Here is a 17987-nt window from a genome sequence, read left to right on the forward strand (position 1 = left end):
AAATAGAAAAAAAACGTAGCACTGACTGTGTGATGGCAACAGAGCAAAAGCTTAGCCTCGCTGCCATGCTTGAAAAAAGGGGGAAGATATAAAAAGACTTTTAAGAGGTTCAGATCTCTTAAAAGGCCAACCGCATGCTCAGCAATTCACCGTTTCATGGAATGCAACTGGGTTTTAAGTAAAAGCACACATTTTCAGAGCAGATTTACATTGTTAAGACAAGATGAAGACTCATTGCAGAAATGGAAATACTGGGTGGCTTCTTTGTTAAAACAAAGGGCTGGTTTGTGCACTTTAAGGGAGTTATACTGTTTTCCACACACTGCCCAAAGAATTCTAAGTGTGTGCGTGTGTGTGTGTGTGTGCACGTGCACGCACACATGCGTGGGTGGGTAGTTGGGTGCATGTGTGTGTGTGTGAGCTGAAAGGATTTAGAGGAGCCCTGCTCTGCTGATAGTGAACCATGCCTCTCCACTGAGGAAAATCAAATTGTCCAGCTATAAGAAACATATCTCCATACAATAGACATAAAACCAACTACGGATACCAGCGTTCTTAACCAAATAACTTTTAATATGAATAAGAACTGGTTGTTATGATCTATATCATATATATATCATGCGAGGGACGAAAAATGTCAACCGACAGAGAGATTTGCATTCTACTGTATTGTTTATACCATCCGCACGACTATCAGTTGGCAGGACTGCTTTACATAATTACATGTAAAAATGAAAATACAGAGTGGTGTGTGTCCCAAACAGGTCACCAGGTATATCAACACAGGAAAGAAAACTGTTCTTGTCAAGCGATTTTATGTAGTGTTTAAATATTTTCCAACTGTCGTCCAGTTCTGAAGAATATAAGGAGATTTAAAAGTGAAACTAACCTTCTCTCTCTCCTTTATTAACAATAAATATTCTAGCTTTCTTCAGTCTTACTGCTGCTCATGTGTCTTAGGGTCGTAAGTGGACAGTGAGGCGTTCATATGAAGAGTTCCGTGTCCTGGACAAACACCTTCACCTTTGTATCTATGACAGAAGGTTCTCTCAGCTTCCTGAGCTTCCTCGAATAGACAACCTCAAGGACAAAGCCGAGGTATGTACACCTCATATATAGTGCCAGCTTAAAAACTGTGCGGATTTTAGAGTCAATGCACAATGAAGACATTGTTTTAGAATGAATCAAGATCTTATGTCTCAAAGGCTCTATTTTTAGACTATTGAAACATGCCTCTTGATTTGTGCGAGTAATAGACTGAAATGTACTGGTACTGGTCTTCACCACAAGCTTGGGTCTAGATTGCAAATGTGGACAGATTCAAAAATGGTGTAGTGTAAACGACAAGAAAATCACAACTACTTTTTTGGTAACTTATCGTATAGCTTCAGAAGCATCTGAATATACAGTAGCAAGCTGTATGGACTAGGGATGCGCCGATCTGATACCTGGCACGGTATCTGCTCCGATACTGACGTTTTTTGATGGATCGAGTATTGGTTCGACGAGCCCGATCCAAATACGATACTGTGTGTTAATCATGTTAGTTCCTGTCAAGCTCCAAAAACGACATAAAAGAACCATACAAACACAATTAAAGCAGTTCATATGTCTCGTGAATTTTATTCAAAGACTCTTGAAGACGTGTGATAGCTCTGTGAATCACAAAAGACTGTGTTTAATAAGTCAATTTATAATATACACGTACAGCGCCAGCGCATTATTGAATGGCGCTGCTCTGTTTACACACACAAAGATCAAAGATCCCCCATTTAGCCTTAACAGACTGTAGGGGCAAGTGCTGTTAGCGAGCACCTATGAAGGCCGGAACGGTACACGAGGGGGTGGGTGGCCAGCACCATGCCCGACCGCCTTTGTGAGATGTTTACACACCACACCAGGTACTCATTTTAGGCTGAGTTGACCTAGGGGAGGCCCAGGACCGGTTCAGATAATCGTCACTGGTGTTGGCCATGAGCGGGAATCGAACTCAGGTCGCCAGGTTCGTAGCGCAGCACGCTAACCGCTACAGTACCGTTTACTGTATAACAGTATAGTTAACAATCAAGTCGTGTAGTTAAAGGTTTGTGTTTCTTTACATATAATTAGCATCACTCAGTGAGGTATAGATATTGTAAAATGATTATGAAATAAACAACACTGTATCAGATCAGTATCGTCCGAGACCAAGATTTCAGATATCGGAATCAGAAGAGAAAAAGTGAAATCGGTGCATCCCTAGTATGAAGCACATTTATGATACTTTTATGGTGGTGATTTTCCTCCATATTGAAGAATATCTGCCATATCTGTCATTATGAAATTGTGCTGTTTGGCAAGAGCTGTGTTAAGTTTCTCTCCTTTTGTGTTCAATGGAAACAACATACAGGTTTGGACAAAGATGAGGATTAAATAATAACAGATTTGTCATTTTTGGGTGAACTGTTCCTTAAGGAATCTCTCTTTTTTTCTGTCTCCTCAGACACTTTCCCAGATGCTAACGGCGTACATATCCCGCCTGTCAGCCATCGCTGATAACAAGATCAACTGTGGCCCAGCACTCACATGGATGGAGGTATATCAGTCACGCCCACTCCTTAACCTACATTTCAACTGAAAGCTTCCTGTTGCGGCCTGCCCAAGTCCTACCCAACTGCCATGGTGTATTTAACATAAAAGCAGTTGGAGAGTTTCATGTATTTTAACAACAATACATTTCTCAGGACAGCTAATGAAACATAATCCCATTTTAAAGAATGTCATACGTCGGACTTTGATGCATAATAATACACCCATTCACACCCAGTCTCTTATATGCTGTTAGTCATTAAGAAGGATAATAGACACCTGATTCAACTTGTCTCAAAGCATCCAATCATACAAGTTGTTTACTTGGTTAATGATATAGGCAAAATGATGAAACCAAGACATACCTTTAGGCATTAATTAATTAACTGACTCAATCTTTTTCATCAGTTTACTCATATCCAAGTTCTGTGAAACACAAGAGGAAAAACTTTGAAGAATGTTGTTGAAAAAGTATATATCCCATACACTTAAAGGGATAGTTCACCCCAAAATGACAATTCTCTCATCGTTTACTGACCATCATGCCATCCCAGATGTGTATGACTTACTTTCTTCTGCTGAACACAAATTAAGATTTTTAGAAGAATATCTCAGCTCTGTTGGTCCATACAATGCAAGTGAATGGTGACCAAACGTTTTTAATAATATTCAAGTCTTCAAGACATGGATTTAAACACTGGAGTCATATGGATTACTTTTATTTGGCCTTTGTGATTTTTGGAGCTTTGTAGGTCACCATTCACTTTCATAGTAAGAACCAAAATAACTGAGATATTTTTCTACATCTTCTAATCTTTATGTTCAGCAGAATAAAGATAAGATAACAATTTTGGGGGGAACTCTCCCTTTAAAAGTAAATGGCGACTGTGGCTCACATTCCACTTAACATCTCCTTTTGAGTTCCATGGAAGAAAGAATGTGATGGGTGAGAAATTAACAGAATTTTCATTTTTGGGTGATCAATGCATTCTCCTTCACCTTCTTAGATCGACAACAAAGGGAACCACCTGCTGGTTCATGATGAATCATCCATCAATGTTCCCGCTGTAGCTGCAGCCCATGTCATTAAGCGCTACATCGCCCAAGCAGCAGATGAACTCTCTTTTGAGGTATTATTTTTTTTAATTTTTTTGTTGTGTCTTAACCATTAAATGTGAATTTGAGGGCACAGTTCATTTTTATATCATTATGTATTGAAGCTCATTCTCTCCTCTAAAGGTTGGAGACATAGTGTCTGTGATCGATATGCCTCCTAAAGAAGACACTGGCTGGTGGAGGGGTAAACATGGATTTCAGGTGGGTTTAATATACTGTGTTGAAATGGAAATGGTGTATATCTTTTACTTTTCTGAACTGCTTTTGTTAAAGTTTTTTTATTTTACAAATGATTTTGTCAGATTTTTATATAAAAATTGTTAATTTATATAAATTAACACATTCTTCATAATGAAGGCACCTTATTTTTGTCTTGTTTCATGGCAGTCTGTGCCACTGTATCTGTAATTTCATTAAATGTTACAATCTCTTTCGAATCAGGTTTTGTGTACATTTGAGACTTGTTTTTGCAGTTTTTGTGTCACGTCTGAGTCAAAACATCAGCTCATTATGTTTCTTTACTGCTGATAAAGGAGGAATCTAATTGGTGATAAACAAGTTGTAAAGTAATTGCTACTGATACACAGGTCCATAAATACTGTATTTTTATTGTGCTGCTGCAAAATTGAACATTTTATAAACTGAGGTGATTCACAGACGTAATCTTATCTGTATCCTTAAAGGGATTGTTCATCCAAAAATAAAAATATTGTCATCATTTATTCACCCTCTTGTTGTTCCAAACCCATATGACTTTGTGTTTTGTTTTTCGTGCAACACAAAAGGAGATGTTAGGCAGGTTAACCTCAGTCACCATTCACATTCATTGTATGGAAAAAAGATGCAATGAAAGTGAATGGTGAAAAAGGAATTCTTGTGGGTATGGAACAACATGAGGGTGAGTGATAATGAGAGAATTACAATTTTTGGGTGAACTATCCCACAGAGATTTAGAGATCTTGTTGAAATGAGGTTGAAAATCTGTTATTTAAAGACTAGTTTCTCTCTCTCCCTCTCTCTGTGTTTTCACAGGTGGGATTTTTTCCTTCTGAATGTGTGGAACTAATTAGTGAAAAAATCCCCTCAAATGTGACCAACTCATTGGCCAAGCCAGGTGTGCACTTTTTGCCCAAACTATTTAATTGCAGTGTAAAAGCATAGCTCTGTAATTTTGTTAAATGTTGATTTCATTTTTATTCATTGTAAAATAACATCAGCCTATGAGCGTAATGGGTACAATTTGTTTTTAGCCTTCAGCTTTGGTTTTAAAGCTTTGGTATTTTTATATCTCATAGTGTCTAAGAAACATGGCAAGCTGATCACATTTCTGCGCACGTACATGAAATCACGTCCCACCAAACAGAAGCTAAAACAGCGAGGGATCCTGAAAGAGAGGGTGTTCGGCTGTGACCTTGGAGAACATTTGCTTAACTCAGGCCATGATGGTGAGAAGAGTGAGCTATTAAAAACCTCATGAGGATGTTTAAAGCAAAAAATAAATATACACTGCTTTTCAAAAGTTTGAGGTCACTTGACTGAAATGTCTTAAAAACATTTGATCTGTCTGCTTAAATGTTTGAAATTAGTTTGTAGACAAAAATATAATTGTGCCACCATATTAATTTATTTAGTTATAAAACTAAAATTTTATAAAAAATTAAATGCGTATTTGAAATTGATGACTTGGACTAAATAATAAAGAAAAGCACCCAATAAGTGCCCAACATAGATGGGAACTCCTAATGTTTAAAAAGCATCCTAGGGTGATACTTCGAGAAGTTGCTTGAGAAAATGTCAAGAGTACATGTCTGCAAATTCTAGGCAAAGGGTGACCACTATGAAGATGTTAAAATGTAACACAGTTTTGACTTATTTTAGATTTTTTTTAGTCACAACATAATTCCCATAATTCCATTTGTTTTTCCATAGATTTTGTAAGTGACCCTAAACTTTTGACCGGTAATGTATATATTTTACACATTGTGACATTATTTTAATGTCAGTTCTACAAATGTTACCCCCGATTCTCATTACCTCTATGTGAACAAGAATGTCATTATGATATTCTCATCATTGCAATATGAATTTTTTTTATATTTATTTAAATTGTAAAGTATTTGCACATCATAGTAGTTCTCCCTTAGTACTGCCTTTCATTCATTTAAAAAAAATACTGTACTTGTAATACAGTAAAAAAAATAAAAATAAGAATACTGTGTTGCGGTAATGAGAATCATCATTGAAAATGACAGGAATAGTAGGAGTAAAACGTCTGGATGCATTATGGTAATGAGAATTATGGTAAAATGGGATCAGGTGTCCTGAAAATAATGTCACAATGCAAAATATCTTAAAATAATATTCTGGGTTCAATACAAGTTAAGCTTTATCAACAGAATTTGTGGGATAACATTGATTACCACAAAAATTACTTATGACTTGCCCCTCCTTTTCTTTTTTAAAAAAAAAAAAAAGAAGAAGCAAAAATCTGTGTTTCGGTGAGGCACTTACAAATGAAGTTAATGGGGCCAATCCGTAAATGTTAAAAGACTCACTTTTTTTAAGATATAGCCACAAGACATGAACCATGTGAATGTTAACATGAGTTTAGTGTGATAAAGTCATGTTCTAACCAACAACAACTTTACAGCTCAAATAAAACATGAGTTTTAACAGAATCATTAATATAAGTACTTTTATAAAATTAAAAGCTTCACATTTCTGCCTTTAAACCCTGAGAAATGGGCCCCATTTACTTCCATTGTAAGTGTCTCAGTGTAACTTCGATTTTTTTTAAGAAAAAGACAGATGAGACTAAATACATTTGTGTGATAATCGATATTATGCCACAAATGCTGTCAATTGAGCTTAACTTATATTGAACCCGGAATATTCCTGTAATAGTCCTAATGTATTCTTCATTGTCTTTTATATTTGTAGTATTGATTTGGAGTTAATTATAACCAGGACATTTTTTTGACAGATTTCGTGAGAATCATCCTGATGTAATAATGTGTGGCTAGTGTAGCTTTGTATTGTTTATTAAATCAATATGCCTCGAGAGGCTGTCTTTAGAGTTATTTTAACCACAAATAAGGGGTGTTCATTCAAACCCCCTAATTTTTTAATTGAATTGAATAAACGTTATTGTTCCATGTAGGGAAATTTGTCTTGTACTCGATACACAGCAGTTAGACAGCAACACACACAACATACAACACAATATAAATACTAAAAAAGAACTAACAAAGCAACGTAATATTAAATATTTCAAGTAAAAAATAATATAAGCACAATATAAAATACAAATCCATACAGTTCAAAAACCTTAATCTTATTTAAAAGTTTGACTGAGTTTGGCACAAATGAATTTTTAAACGGCTCGACTTGCATAACGAAACTGAACCGTCTACCTGAAGGTAAAATATTTATTCCTCATTGAGGATGTGGTGCACATCAGATATGATTTTTTTGAGCTTGTCTCTGTGTAGACTGCTTATAGCCCCTGGATGGATTTGTGGTAAAATCACTGACACACGTCTTTTTTTTTTTTTTTTTTTTTTTTATAATTTTCACAAGAATATATTTTGTGTTTGACAAACAATGTTGCAGATATTATAAAATCCAACAGTCCCACAGGTCATCCGAAGCTGCACAGAGTTCATTGAGAGGTATGGAGTAGTGGATGGAATTTACCGCTTATCTGGGATTTCCTCCAACATCCAGAGACTGCGGTGAGACACCAGTTACATACAGTATTATAATAAATATTTAATCACTTGCATGATTTCAATATAGGCAGCACTTTACATTTTTTGAGAACGCTTATCAATGTCCATTGTCTCTAGGCATGAGTTTGACTCTGAGCACGTTCCAGATCTCACTAAGGACATGTACGTTCAGGACATTCATTCAGTGGGATCTTTGTGCAAGCTCTATTTTCGAGAGCTGCCCAACCCACTGCTGACCTATCAGCTCTATGAGAAATTCTCAGTAAGCATCAAACCACTGCAACATTGACACACTGGTGTACTGTGACATAAAAATCAGTATTGGGACACAGAAGTGATGTTCTGGCATATTTGTCACAGGATGCTGTATCAGCCGCCACTGACGAGCAGAGACTGGTCAAAGTCCATGATGTCATTCAGCAGCTGCCTCCACCACACTACAGGTTAGGTTGGTGCACAGCACCTACTACTGATAAGAAAGAAAAGTGCACTTTCCTCTCTATAAAATGATTAGAATTACTTCTTATGTGCTCATGTATTGAATAGAGTTGAATAAATAAAGTGCAGTTCAAACGACTGAGCTGCTTCACTTTGCAGTTTTTTTCAGAATATCTATTATCAGTATAACAATTTGAACTGATGAATTTGCATGAATTTCATAACTTTTTTTATTTGGTATGCCCCCTTTTGCATGTAATTGAGCTGTCATAGGCTCCATACGTTTGTGCAAAACCTGATTATCCATGTTATTAAGCATGATATGAGAATGCAACACACAAGATTGCACACTTTGGAACAATGGAAGCAAGGGAATCTGAACTTTTGTACAAAAAAGTAATGAAGTTAAGAGTCTATTTGATTAGTAACCTAGAACCTATTTTAAGTCATAACATTTCTTTGGTGTACATTTTTCAGGTTTCCAGGTTTATTAGATTTTGAATCCCAGATTTTCAATGTAGAATTTTGAACCCCTCTGTATGTGATGCATAACAAAACAAATTTTGGAGCTAAGAGATCTTTTTATGCGCAATGATTTTAATGAACATATTTGCTCTTTTTCTTTGTTTCTAGAACTCTTGAGTTTCTCATGAGACATTTATCCCGTATGGGAACGTTTAGCTCTGTCACCAATATGCATTGCAAAAACATCGCAATTGTCTGGGCTCCAAATCTCCTCAGGTGACTTAAGCCATGCTTTTTGATAGATTTGTCTATAAAGATATTTTCTCCAGTAAAACAAGTTGTGTTTATTAATTGACTCGATACATGTTGCAGATCCAAACAAATAGAGTCAGCATGCTTCAGCGGCACCTCTGCGTTCAAGGAAGTGCAAGTGCAGTCAGTTGTTGTGGAGTTCATCCTTAATCACGCTGACATTCTGTTCAGTCCCAAACTTAGCACTCTGATCCGCCACAGCACAGGTGAGAAATTAACCTCAGTAATTCTCCTCCCATATCAATTGATTTTTAGATGAAAGTCTACTAATGAGGGACTTTAAAGAGCACCTAACTGTAATCTGAATTGACAGGTCACACTACTTTAGCTCGGCCCAAGACTTTGCTGGTGAGCTCTCCTTCTACCAAGCTGCTCTCTCTGGAGGAAGCGCAGGCCCGGACTCAAGCCCAGCTCAGCTCTCCTGTGTCCCCTGATAGCAAGTACATTGATGTGGGAGAAGGGCCTGCCGCCCTGCAGGGAAAGTTCCACACAGTCATAGACTTTCCTTCTGAGAGGTTTGTCTGTTTACATTGATTTTTATTTTTGTAATGCTTACAACAATTACATAATAGAGCTGTGCCCTGCTTTAAAAACCAGCATAAGCTGGATTGGTGGTCTTAGCTGGTTTCCCAGCCTTGTCAGGCTTGTCTGTTGGCTGGTTTTAGAGAGCCTTCTTAAACCGCTAAGACCAGCAAACCATCTTAGGCCCACGTATAATTGGTTATTTTTCCGGGTTTAGGAAGAAGGGCTCAACCAAGGCAAAGAAGTCACCAGTGGGAAACTGGTTTTCATTCTTCAATATGGGAAAGTCTTCTGCCAAGCCCAAACTACACCGCCATCCTAGCGAGCCCAATGAGATGAAGAACACGCCCCTACCAGGTCCAGCTTTGACTTTGTTTATTTAAATTTTTTATCAGAAAAATCATGCAAATATTGGTTATGTTTCAAACACTCATGAGGTGGCTATCAAAAACATTTATTCAGTATTGAAAAGTATCAGTAGAAAACAGTTAATACCCAATTGTTGTTTTTGCTATATAGTGGTGGGCGATATGACCAAAATCTTATCACAATATGATTAATTTTATATATATTACAATATAGTAAACATTTTCTGAAAAATCAATAAAAATGGGTTTATATATTTAAAAAACATATCGTAATGCCTATGTTTTTGGATAATACAGAGAATTAAATACTTTTAAAATGAAAACTACTTCCTCTTTTATAATTTTCTGGAATTTGAAAAACATAGTAAAAATATATATTTTTTAAACAAAAACAATAAAAAAACAACTTGGTTTTAAACTAGCCATAATGCTAAATTTCACATTATGCCACATTTCAGTCTGATACTATTATTATTATAAACTTTCCTTAAGAAACTCAACATCTTCTCAAAGCAATGCAACAAACAAAATAATACACAAGTAAAAAAAAAAAATACTTATACAATAATACTAATAACCAAAATAAACACTTACCGTATAGGCTCTTAATAATTCAGTCTTCTCTATAGAGAATATATGAATATCTGAAGGCAAACATGGCTGGTTTGTTTTCTAATATCTAACGTCATTCGAAAATAACTTTAGAAATGGTGAAGATGTTTAGTTTAAAAGCCCTTTATTTTGCCACATAAAAGTGCTTTAGCTATTTTCCGCATCAGTGGATTTGAATGTTGGCCTGTCTAGCTGTTTGAGAAGTGTGACTTCCTCCATAGCACCAAACAGAATATAAAAAAGAATAAAAACCTAGTAGAATGCAAATGGGTCATGTAAGTGTTGTGTTCTGAGCTGTGATTTTGAGTCAGCGCAAGTGATCCAGCTCTGTGCACTCCTGTCTCTGGAGCATAAATATCGGAAAGCCTGCTGGACTCCAGAAATAGACACAGATGCGCGTGTCAGATGAGAAGGATAACTAGCGTATATGAAGTGCCGAACGCAAGATGAAGGTCATTGAATTTGCTGAATTTAATTGAAATTTACAATGCTGGAAAAACCCTGTCCACGTCTCTTCAAGTCTCACTTGAAGCCCCGCCCACTGAAAGATACGCACATGCCGGTCACATGGATATTTACATATTGCAATATACACGATATAGCAAAATCTCTATCGATTGACACTTTATATCATCACTGCGATAGATATTGTCATATCTATCGCACAGCCCTAATGCTATATATTTATTTTATTTTAGCTTATTAGAGTTTCGAACCGATAGCTTAGCAACATGCTAATATCAAACTCCGATCTGAATTCAGCTGTGTTCGTGAAATCTTTTGTGCAGTTCTTCTGAGAAGATTTATTGGAGTTGCGAGTGTTTACAGAGCTGCTGTCCATGATAAGCATTTAAATTTAGTCAGTTATAAGGTTACATTGTTGTACGAATGCTGCCTTGAAATGCAGCAGCCTATGTAAACAATAACCAGCCTATATAAACATTATATAGGTCTCTTTTGGTCAATAGGATGAATAATAAATACAATTCTTGAACTTTGTCTCACTTTTACAGGTGGTAGAGGAGACACTGGAACACTACGATCTGCTAAAAGTGAAGAATCTCTGTTCTCTTCTCATAACCATGAGGGTGAATTCACATTTCTTAACTTAAAGGTGCAATAAGCGATTTTTGCCTGCACTTTTCTAACCAATCAGAAGACTATCCAGAAATGCTCTCCCTGTCAGTCATTTTTAGTGTTTGTGTTTGCTGACATGTCTTTGAAGGGTGGGGTTTTGGAGAGAGGGTGTGTGGTTGAAGCGAACAGAATGGTGGAAGTTAGTAAAATGGCTAAAATCGCTTTCGGCACCTTTTAAAACAGTTGTTTCTCAATGATTTATTCTATATTTTACAGTTTTTGCAGTTTATTTACCCATGGGTTGAACTGTCATTCTGTCTCAGGTGGATCCAATATCTATCGTCCACGTAGACCACTCTCCATCAGTGATGCTTTATCAATCTCATTCAATGAGGAGCTGCTGGACAGCAAAGCAACTGGAGACTCCCGGTCCAGTCTCAAGGACCACAAGAAGGACACCGTTGCTTCCTCCTCTTGGGTGCCAGCTCTTATATCTCCACCCCACCAAGCTGCTGACACTGAGTTTATAAGCATGACCTCCTTAGACATTGATCCACTTGCCTTTAAGTGCAGCACACAGCCAATCATTCCTACTGTATCTGATGATAATAAAAAACGCAGTCACAAGAAGGCAGGAGGCAGTCTTGTCAAGTCAGACCTTTCATACAAAGTCACTAGCCCCTCCCTTCCACCTGATCTTATCCCAGTGTGCTTGGAAGATGCCAATCACAAGCCCTCCGAAGCGCCAGCTGCCACATCTAAACTGAACATGGAGACATCCAAGACTGACCCAGAGGGGACCACAAGGAGCTCGGTGGCAAAGAGTGTGACTGTGTCCTGTCCTTCTGACATTACATCTCTAATGAAAAAGTCCAGTGTGTCTACAAAAGGTGGTGAAGTCCATCAGAGATCCGCTAGCTTTCACAAAGCAGAAAGTAAACCTACAGATGTCAAAGGGCATAGAAGAGCTGAGTCAGGTCAGCACTGCTAAAACATTGTCATCAAAATAAATTAATTATATATTTTCTAGACTTTTTAGGACCATTTCCCTGCTGAAAAAAATAACAGCTTAAATCATCCTAAGGTTGTGTGCTGGTCTTAGCTGGTTTAAGATGGCCCGGCTGGAAGACTATCTAACCACTTTTTGCTGGATTAAGCTGTTTATTTTCCCTGCACTGTTGATATTTCATTGAGCCCATTTACATGTCCAGCAATACGCTGAACTACGAAACCATCAGCATTTTCAAAAAATCTGACAATGCAAGAAAAACGCATTTACATGAGACTTGAAAACATTTGATTATTACTTTTGATGCTAAAATGTGAACAGACGTCCAAAGAACACTTCATACACTGGATAAGCTGGACATCAGGATAAAAATGGGAAAGCCTTTTAAAGTGTTTACATGACCAGACATGTTGTTAGCTTAAGCAAACGTGTACGATCATGCACGTAAACTTGCTCATTGCACTCATTACAAAGAATATGTGAAATGAAGGCCACTAACAACTTTAGCAAGAGAAAGCTAACAATGTTATCAAAGCAAGCATTTAATCAATTTTTTTTTATTGTATTTAAGCTGTGTTTCAATATGCAGTTTCACATTGATTTGTTTTTCTTTATCTAGGTGCTGTGATGTTTGAATGCACGCCTGGTTTGGTAAGGTCTGTGTCTCTTATAACTCCCCAGCCTGCGATAAAGAGCGCTGCACGTATGCTAGCTCTGGAACTAGCTGAGACGGCCCAGCAGGCCACTCGACTTAGCAAGCGTGGAAGCTCTGAACCCCCCACACCAATTTCTCCAGTTCACCAACAGAACCCACTCTTTACACTTCAGTTTCCACCTCGGCAGACATCCACTGATCGAGAGGAACAGTATGCCTCCAATAGGATTTTTACAGATCCATCCAGCACCATGTCTACCAATGCAGACAGCCTCCGTAGCACCTGTGCCTGCCATGGCAGTGAAAGTGGACTCAGTTTCTCAGATGGTTGCGAGGCACCAGCTGGAAGCCACTGCACTCATGCGTCCTCTCAGGGTTTGTCTCCTTGCAGAGATCCAGGGGTACAGCTGGCTCAAGAGAGCCGCACAATGGTGAAAGACAACATCCGCCATGTTGGAGTTGGTACAGATGGAGGTTGTCCAGGCCAAGATCCTGAGATCAAATTGTATGGAAGTTTACAGTCATCTTTTTCAGAGAGCATCTCAATGAAAACTTCCTTAGGCTCTGATCAGTCAGCCATCACTTCCCTACATAACAAACAGGCTGCCAATGCCACCAACTTCAGAGCCATTTTGGCAGAGACAGCCATGCCTGCTTCAGTGCATGAAGTTCTTCCACCAAGTACTCCACCACGTGTAGTTTGTCACAACAAATCCAAAGACCAAAGGTCTGCTTACTCCCTACACTGGTCAAGCCCAATTGGGCAAAGCACACCTTATTATCAAGCTGAAGATGAGCGACCCCAGCCTAGATTTCTCTCCAGAAAATACTGCAATACCCTTGCTCCACAATCTCTGCATCAGTCTATTAAATATAAAGGTCAAAGGAAAGAGTACTCATCAGTTGGTCTCAGACATGGAGGACAAAGGTATCCACCATTGGATGGTGCCTCAGTGTACCCAACTATCCGCAGGGTACGTTCCATGCATGCTCCACCCGAGGACACATTTTTCTTCCTTCAGCGTCAAGGGAACAAGCCTTACCACAAACCACCTCCATCAGACATCCAGCAAGTGCGACCTTACTTTGAGGATGGCAAGGTTCGATATAGGTACAGCCCCTACTCTGAGGCTCGACACAGTAAAGTAGATCAACAGAGAGATGGATATACTCTATCCTACACACTTAGCAAACTGCCTTCTCGTCCATCAAAGGTAATGGGTGGCACTGAAAACTACCAGAAGCCTCTACACAACCTGCCGCTGAACAACAAGTCTGAGTTTATGACCAAAGATGTTGGTCACCAGCCAAAAACCCTAAAGAACCCTTCTCTCTATGAGGCTGTTAATTCCGGTTTGTCTGATCGTCATTTCAGCCAGTCCATTAGACGAGAAAACGCTGTCAAAGATAGGCCATTTGGTCCATTTGTGCCCCAGTCCCGTCTTGCGAGAGGCGATCGTCAATGCCAGGACACAATGCACACAAGGAGCAGGTCAAACTCTGGAAAGGAGATGTTGATCTCGACTGAAGGGGCTGATGGAAAGTACAGGGTTACCATGGTGTCTCATTACTCCCCAGAGCACCCACACTCTGAGCCTGATATCCCTGTGCCCTCTCAGTCAGACAGGCATGGTAGTGGGAAGGGAGCCAAATCCGCTTTTATAATGAAGCAGAGTCGCTCCATGCACGACTATCCTCAAGCACTGTCATGCCACTTGACCCTACATAAGGAGTATAGCTGCCCTGACTTTAAACACACCAGATCCAGGGATGGATTTGGTGTTGGACACACCAGTCAGGACAAGCTGATGCACCAGACTCTCAGTAACTACTTTAAAGAGGACTACCAGTACATCCGGCCAATGAGCAGGGACTCGCAGAGGTCTAAGAGATCACAGAGTGTTAAAACACGCCATGCACCTGGTCAAGCTAAAATAACTCTAGAGCGGGACAACAGACTGTCATTCAGTTCCCAAAGTAAAACAAGACCTCGTAGCATGTTTGTGCCATATCGCTCAGACTATTTGGACAGCTATGTTTCTGTACAGCCAAAAGTCCCTAAGACCAGTCGAGCAGGATCTGGTGTTTTCCCAAACTATGGCTGCATGGCTCCTCATATTAACAGACTGTATTCCTCTGCTAGGAGTCATGCAGGTTTTCACCGTACAGGTCTCAGGCCGGAGATGCAGATATATGCTGAATGACAGATCTGTAATAAAAATAACCTAAAATAAAGGAAATAATAAAGAAAATATGACCACTGCAGAGCAGTGGTTTTATATTGTTAATAAGATGAAAATATTATTTAAAGTTTAAAAAGGCTTTAATTGTTCACTGAGGGGTTTCCATCACTGTATGCACTGCATACTAACTGTATATTAGAGTTCAAGTGGCTTAAGCAAACAAACATTTTAGGAAATCGCTCATAGATAATGATAACGGGTAATTGTGGATTTTTTGCTACTTCCATTTGTTTAATTGTGTCATGTTAGTTTTGCCATTTTGTTACTAGGTTTGAAAATAACCAAAATATGATATTACATTTATATAGAAGAGAAAAATTTACAATGGCTTTCAAAATGTGCTATATATATGAGACATTGCCTTTTTTTGGGTGAAGAGTGTAGTGAGGTATTACCATCACTGTGTAATCTAAACACCGTTTTACATGTCAATGACATCAGCATGAATTATTTTACTTCTAAAGAGAATAAATATGAAAGGTCATAAAAGGGGGCTATGATGCCATTCCCCCCTGTTTTGCTCTCTGCATTTTATTATAAAACACAATAATCTGTGTTTTTATGTAACAACAGGCACTTTAGACATTATAATTTTCCATTATGTGCTAAATAAAGTCGCGGAAAATTTACTCAAAATGTAAAACTCGGTCATAATTTATTTACACGTATGTCGTTCCAAACCCTATGACTTACTTTCTTAACACAAAAATATTCATTAGTAATTTTAATGAATATTCTGGTCCATTTTTTTCAGTGCAATGACAATTAATAGGTACTCACGTTATAGCTTAATAAAGGACCCAAAAGTATCTTTAGAATAGTCCATGTTGGGTGAGTAAATCATGAAAATGTAAAATTTTTTAGTGAACCGTTCTGGGTGAAAATGTGTGGTCCTTAACTGGCTGACTAATATATTAGTAGCGTTCCGGTAGGTTCATAGTGTATATAGCTCAGGCCCGAATCTTGAACGGGTACTTTAGGGGGAGAATTGGGGTAAATAAAATTTGACTGTTTGCTTCACTCGCGCAAGATGTGACTGTCTTTCTTGCTTCTGCTGAACACAAGCAAAGATTTTTAGAAGAATATCTCAGCTCTGTAGTTCCATACAATGCAAGTGAATGGGTACCAAAACCACTCCAGTGGTTAAATCTATTAGAAGTGATGTGAAAGATCTATATTTAAGTTCTTTTTTTAGTATAAATCTCCACTTTCACATTCTTTTTTGTTTTTCATGCATATCACCACCTTTGGGGCAGGGAGTAGAATTTATTGTATAAAAAGACTTCACGTATCATCGTATCAGATTCTCAACCACACCCATCATGTCTCTTCTTAAGACATGGATTTAAACACTGGAGTTGTACTGATTAATTTTATACTGCCTTTATGTGCTTTTTGGAGCTTCAAAAGTTTGGTCACCATCCACTTGCATTGTGAGGACCACAAGAACTGAAATATTCTTCTAAAAATCTTAGTTTGTTCAGCAGAAGAAAGAAAGTCAAATATCGGGGTTGCATGAGGTTGAAGAAATGATTAGAATGTTTTTATTTTTGGGTGAACTATACCTTTTAATGGTTGCAAATGGAAAAAACTGTGCTTTTCTGATCAACTGCTGTTATAGTAATGCTAGTGTGATTTCTAACAAGTATGCTTGTTCTCTATTCTAGTTGATTTTATGCTGTTTTATGTGTTCACTTTGTCTCTCATTAAAGTTATTTATTCAGAATCACGACATGTACCCTTGTTGTACCTAATGTAATCAGCGATTAGACCATCATGCTTTGTTTCTTTCGACAGAAGCCTGGCAAAGAAGTGTTCAGTTAAAACCACGAAGACCGTTAGATGTTTAATGGTTGTTATTTATAATTTTTTTAGAAAGCCTGTTGTTGTGAGGTTTTTTGTTTTGTTTTTACCAAGCCCATGAGTACCCTAAAGGATTTTAAGCTGATTCTTCAAGTCAGAAATGTTTTTATCACTGTTATTTAGGCTACTCCTGTTATTTTTCCGTTCAGTTTTTATATTATTCATTAATATTAATGACCCCCACACCGGTTGCTGTATTTTACAGTCCCCTACATGTGTTGAGGAGCGAACAGCAGAGGGCACTACAGCACTGAAAGAAATGTAATGATGCTTCTGTTTCTAACATATGGACTAACAAGGATCAAAGGTTCAAAAGTGCTAGGTTTCTGATGCAATACAATTATTATATCTGCAAGACCTTTTTCATACGTTGTGCAAAGCATTTTGGTTTAAGGATTGGAATTGTCATGTTTTGCTGGTATGAATGAAACTGAAGCCATATCTGTGCTAAACTGTAGCATGCCAAAACATTGACACTATATTAGCCACTAATCGTTTTTACACAACTTTGTGTCAGACAGACATGAATTGAACATGAATTGAGTTGTCTTGCTTTTGCCATATTAATGAGATAACAAAAACAATGCTTTAAAACAACTAAAATAAAAGTGTGTCTTGTGCATATAACCACGTTTTGCTCTCAGATATGAATGTGTTCCTAAAGTAATAATTCAAATCAAAGTCTCCTTGACTCAAATATTAAATCTCGAGAGAATGGTCTCGAGCAAGAGTAACAATCTACTCTTTACATTCAATGTGTGCTTCCAACCAGCTAGCTGCAATTGTGATGCTTCTGAAGGCTGAAGCCAAATAATTCATGGGAGTCTGAAATTGAAGAAAGCAGATCATCAGTAGTATGGTGGTATGTATGGAAGAACACATAATGCACCATGTTGAGTTAAATAAGCATTTCTTGAGTGAAACTACCTGATGTCAAATCAATTGAATTGGCAGGGTTGCCACCACTTTCAGTTTGATTTGAATAAATGTTAGCTTGTAAGCATGTTA

The 17987-nt window shown here is 37.9% G+C and overlaps 1 protein-coding gene across 1 annotated transcript in view; it reads left to right on the plus strand.

Annotated features, from left to right (window-relative positions):
* Positions 1–17531, plus strand: part of arhgap32a (Rho GTPase activating protein 32a) — a 42850-nt gene extending 25319 nt beyond the window's left edge. Inside the window, exons 7-22 of the mRNA XM_052106525.1 lie at positions 961–1098; positions 2483–2575; positions 3576–3698; positions 3808–3885; positions 4717–4798; positions 4980–5129; positions 7316–7418; positions 7533–7677; positions 7776–7858; positions 8487–8594; positions 8691–8836; positions 8944–9145; positions 9370–9509; positions 11146–11220; positions 11533–12186; positions 12838–17531. Coding sequence (XP_051962485.1) covers positions 961–1098; positions 2483–2575; positions 3576–3698; positions 3808–3885; positions 4717–4798; positions 4980–5129; positions 7316–7418; positions 7533–7677; positions 7776–7858; positions 8487–8594; positions 8691–8836; positions 8944–9145; positions 9370–9509; positions 11146–11220; positions 11533–12186; positions 12838–15077 — 4560 coding nt within the window. The 3' untranslated portion in view covers positions 15078–17531. The remainder of the gene's footprint in view (positions 1–960; positions 1099–2482; positions 2576–3575; positions 3699–3807; positions 3886–4716; positions 4799–4979; positions 5130–7315; positions 7419–7532; positions 7678–7775; positions 7859–8486; positions 8595–8690; positions 8837–8943; positions 9146–9369; positions 9510–11145; positions 11221–11532; positions 12187–12837) is intronic.
* The last annotated feature ends 456 nt before the right edge of the window (positions 17532–17987 follow it).

Source organism: Xyrauchen texanus, chromosome 36 (genome assembly GCF_025860055.1).
Source record: "Xyrauchen texanus isolate HMW12.3.18 chromosome 36, RBS_HiC_50CHRs, whole genome shotgun sequence".
Lineage (NCBI taxonomy): Eukaryota > Metazoa > Chordata > Actinopteri > Cypriniformes > Catostomidae > Xyrauchen > Xyrauchen texanus.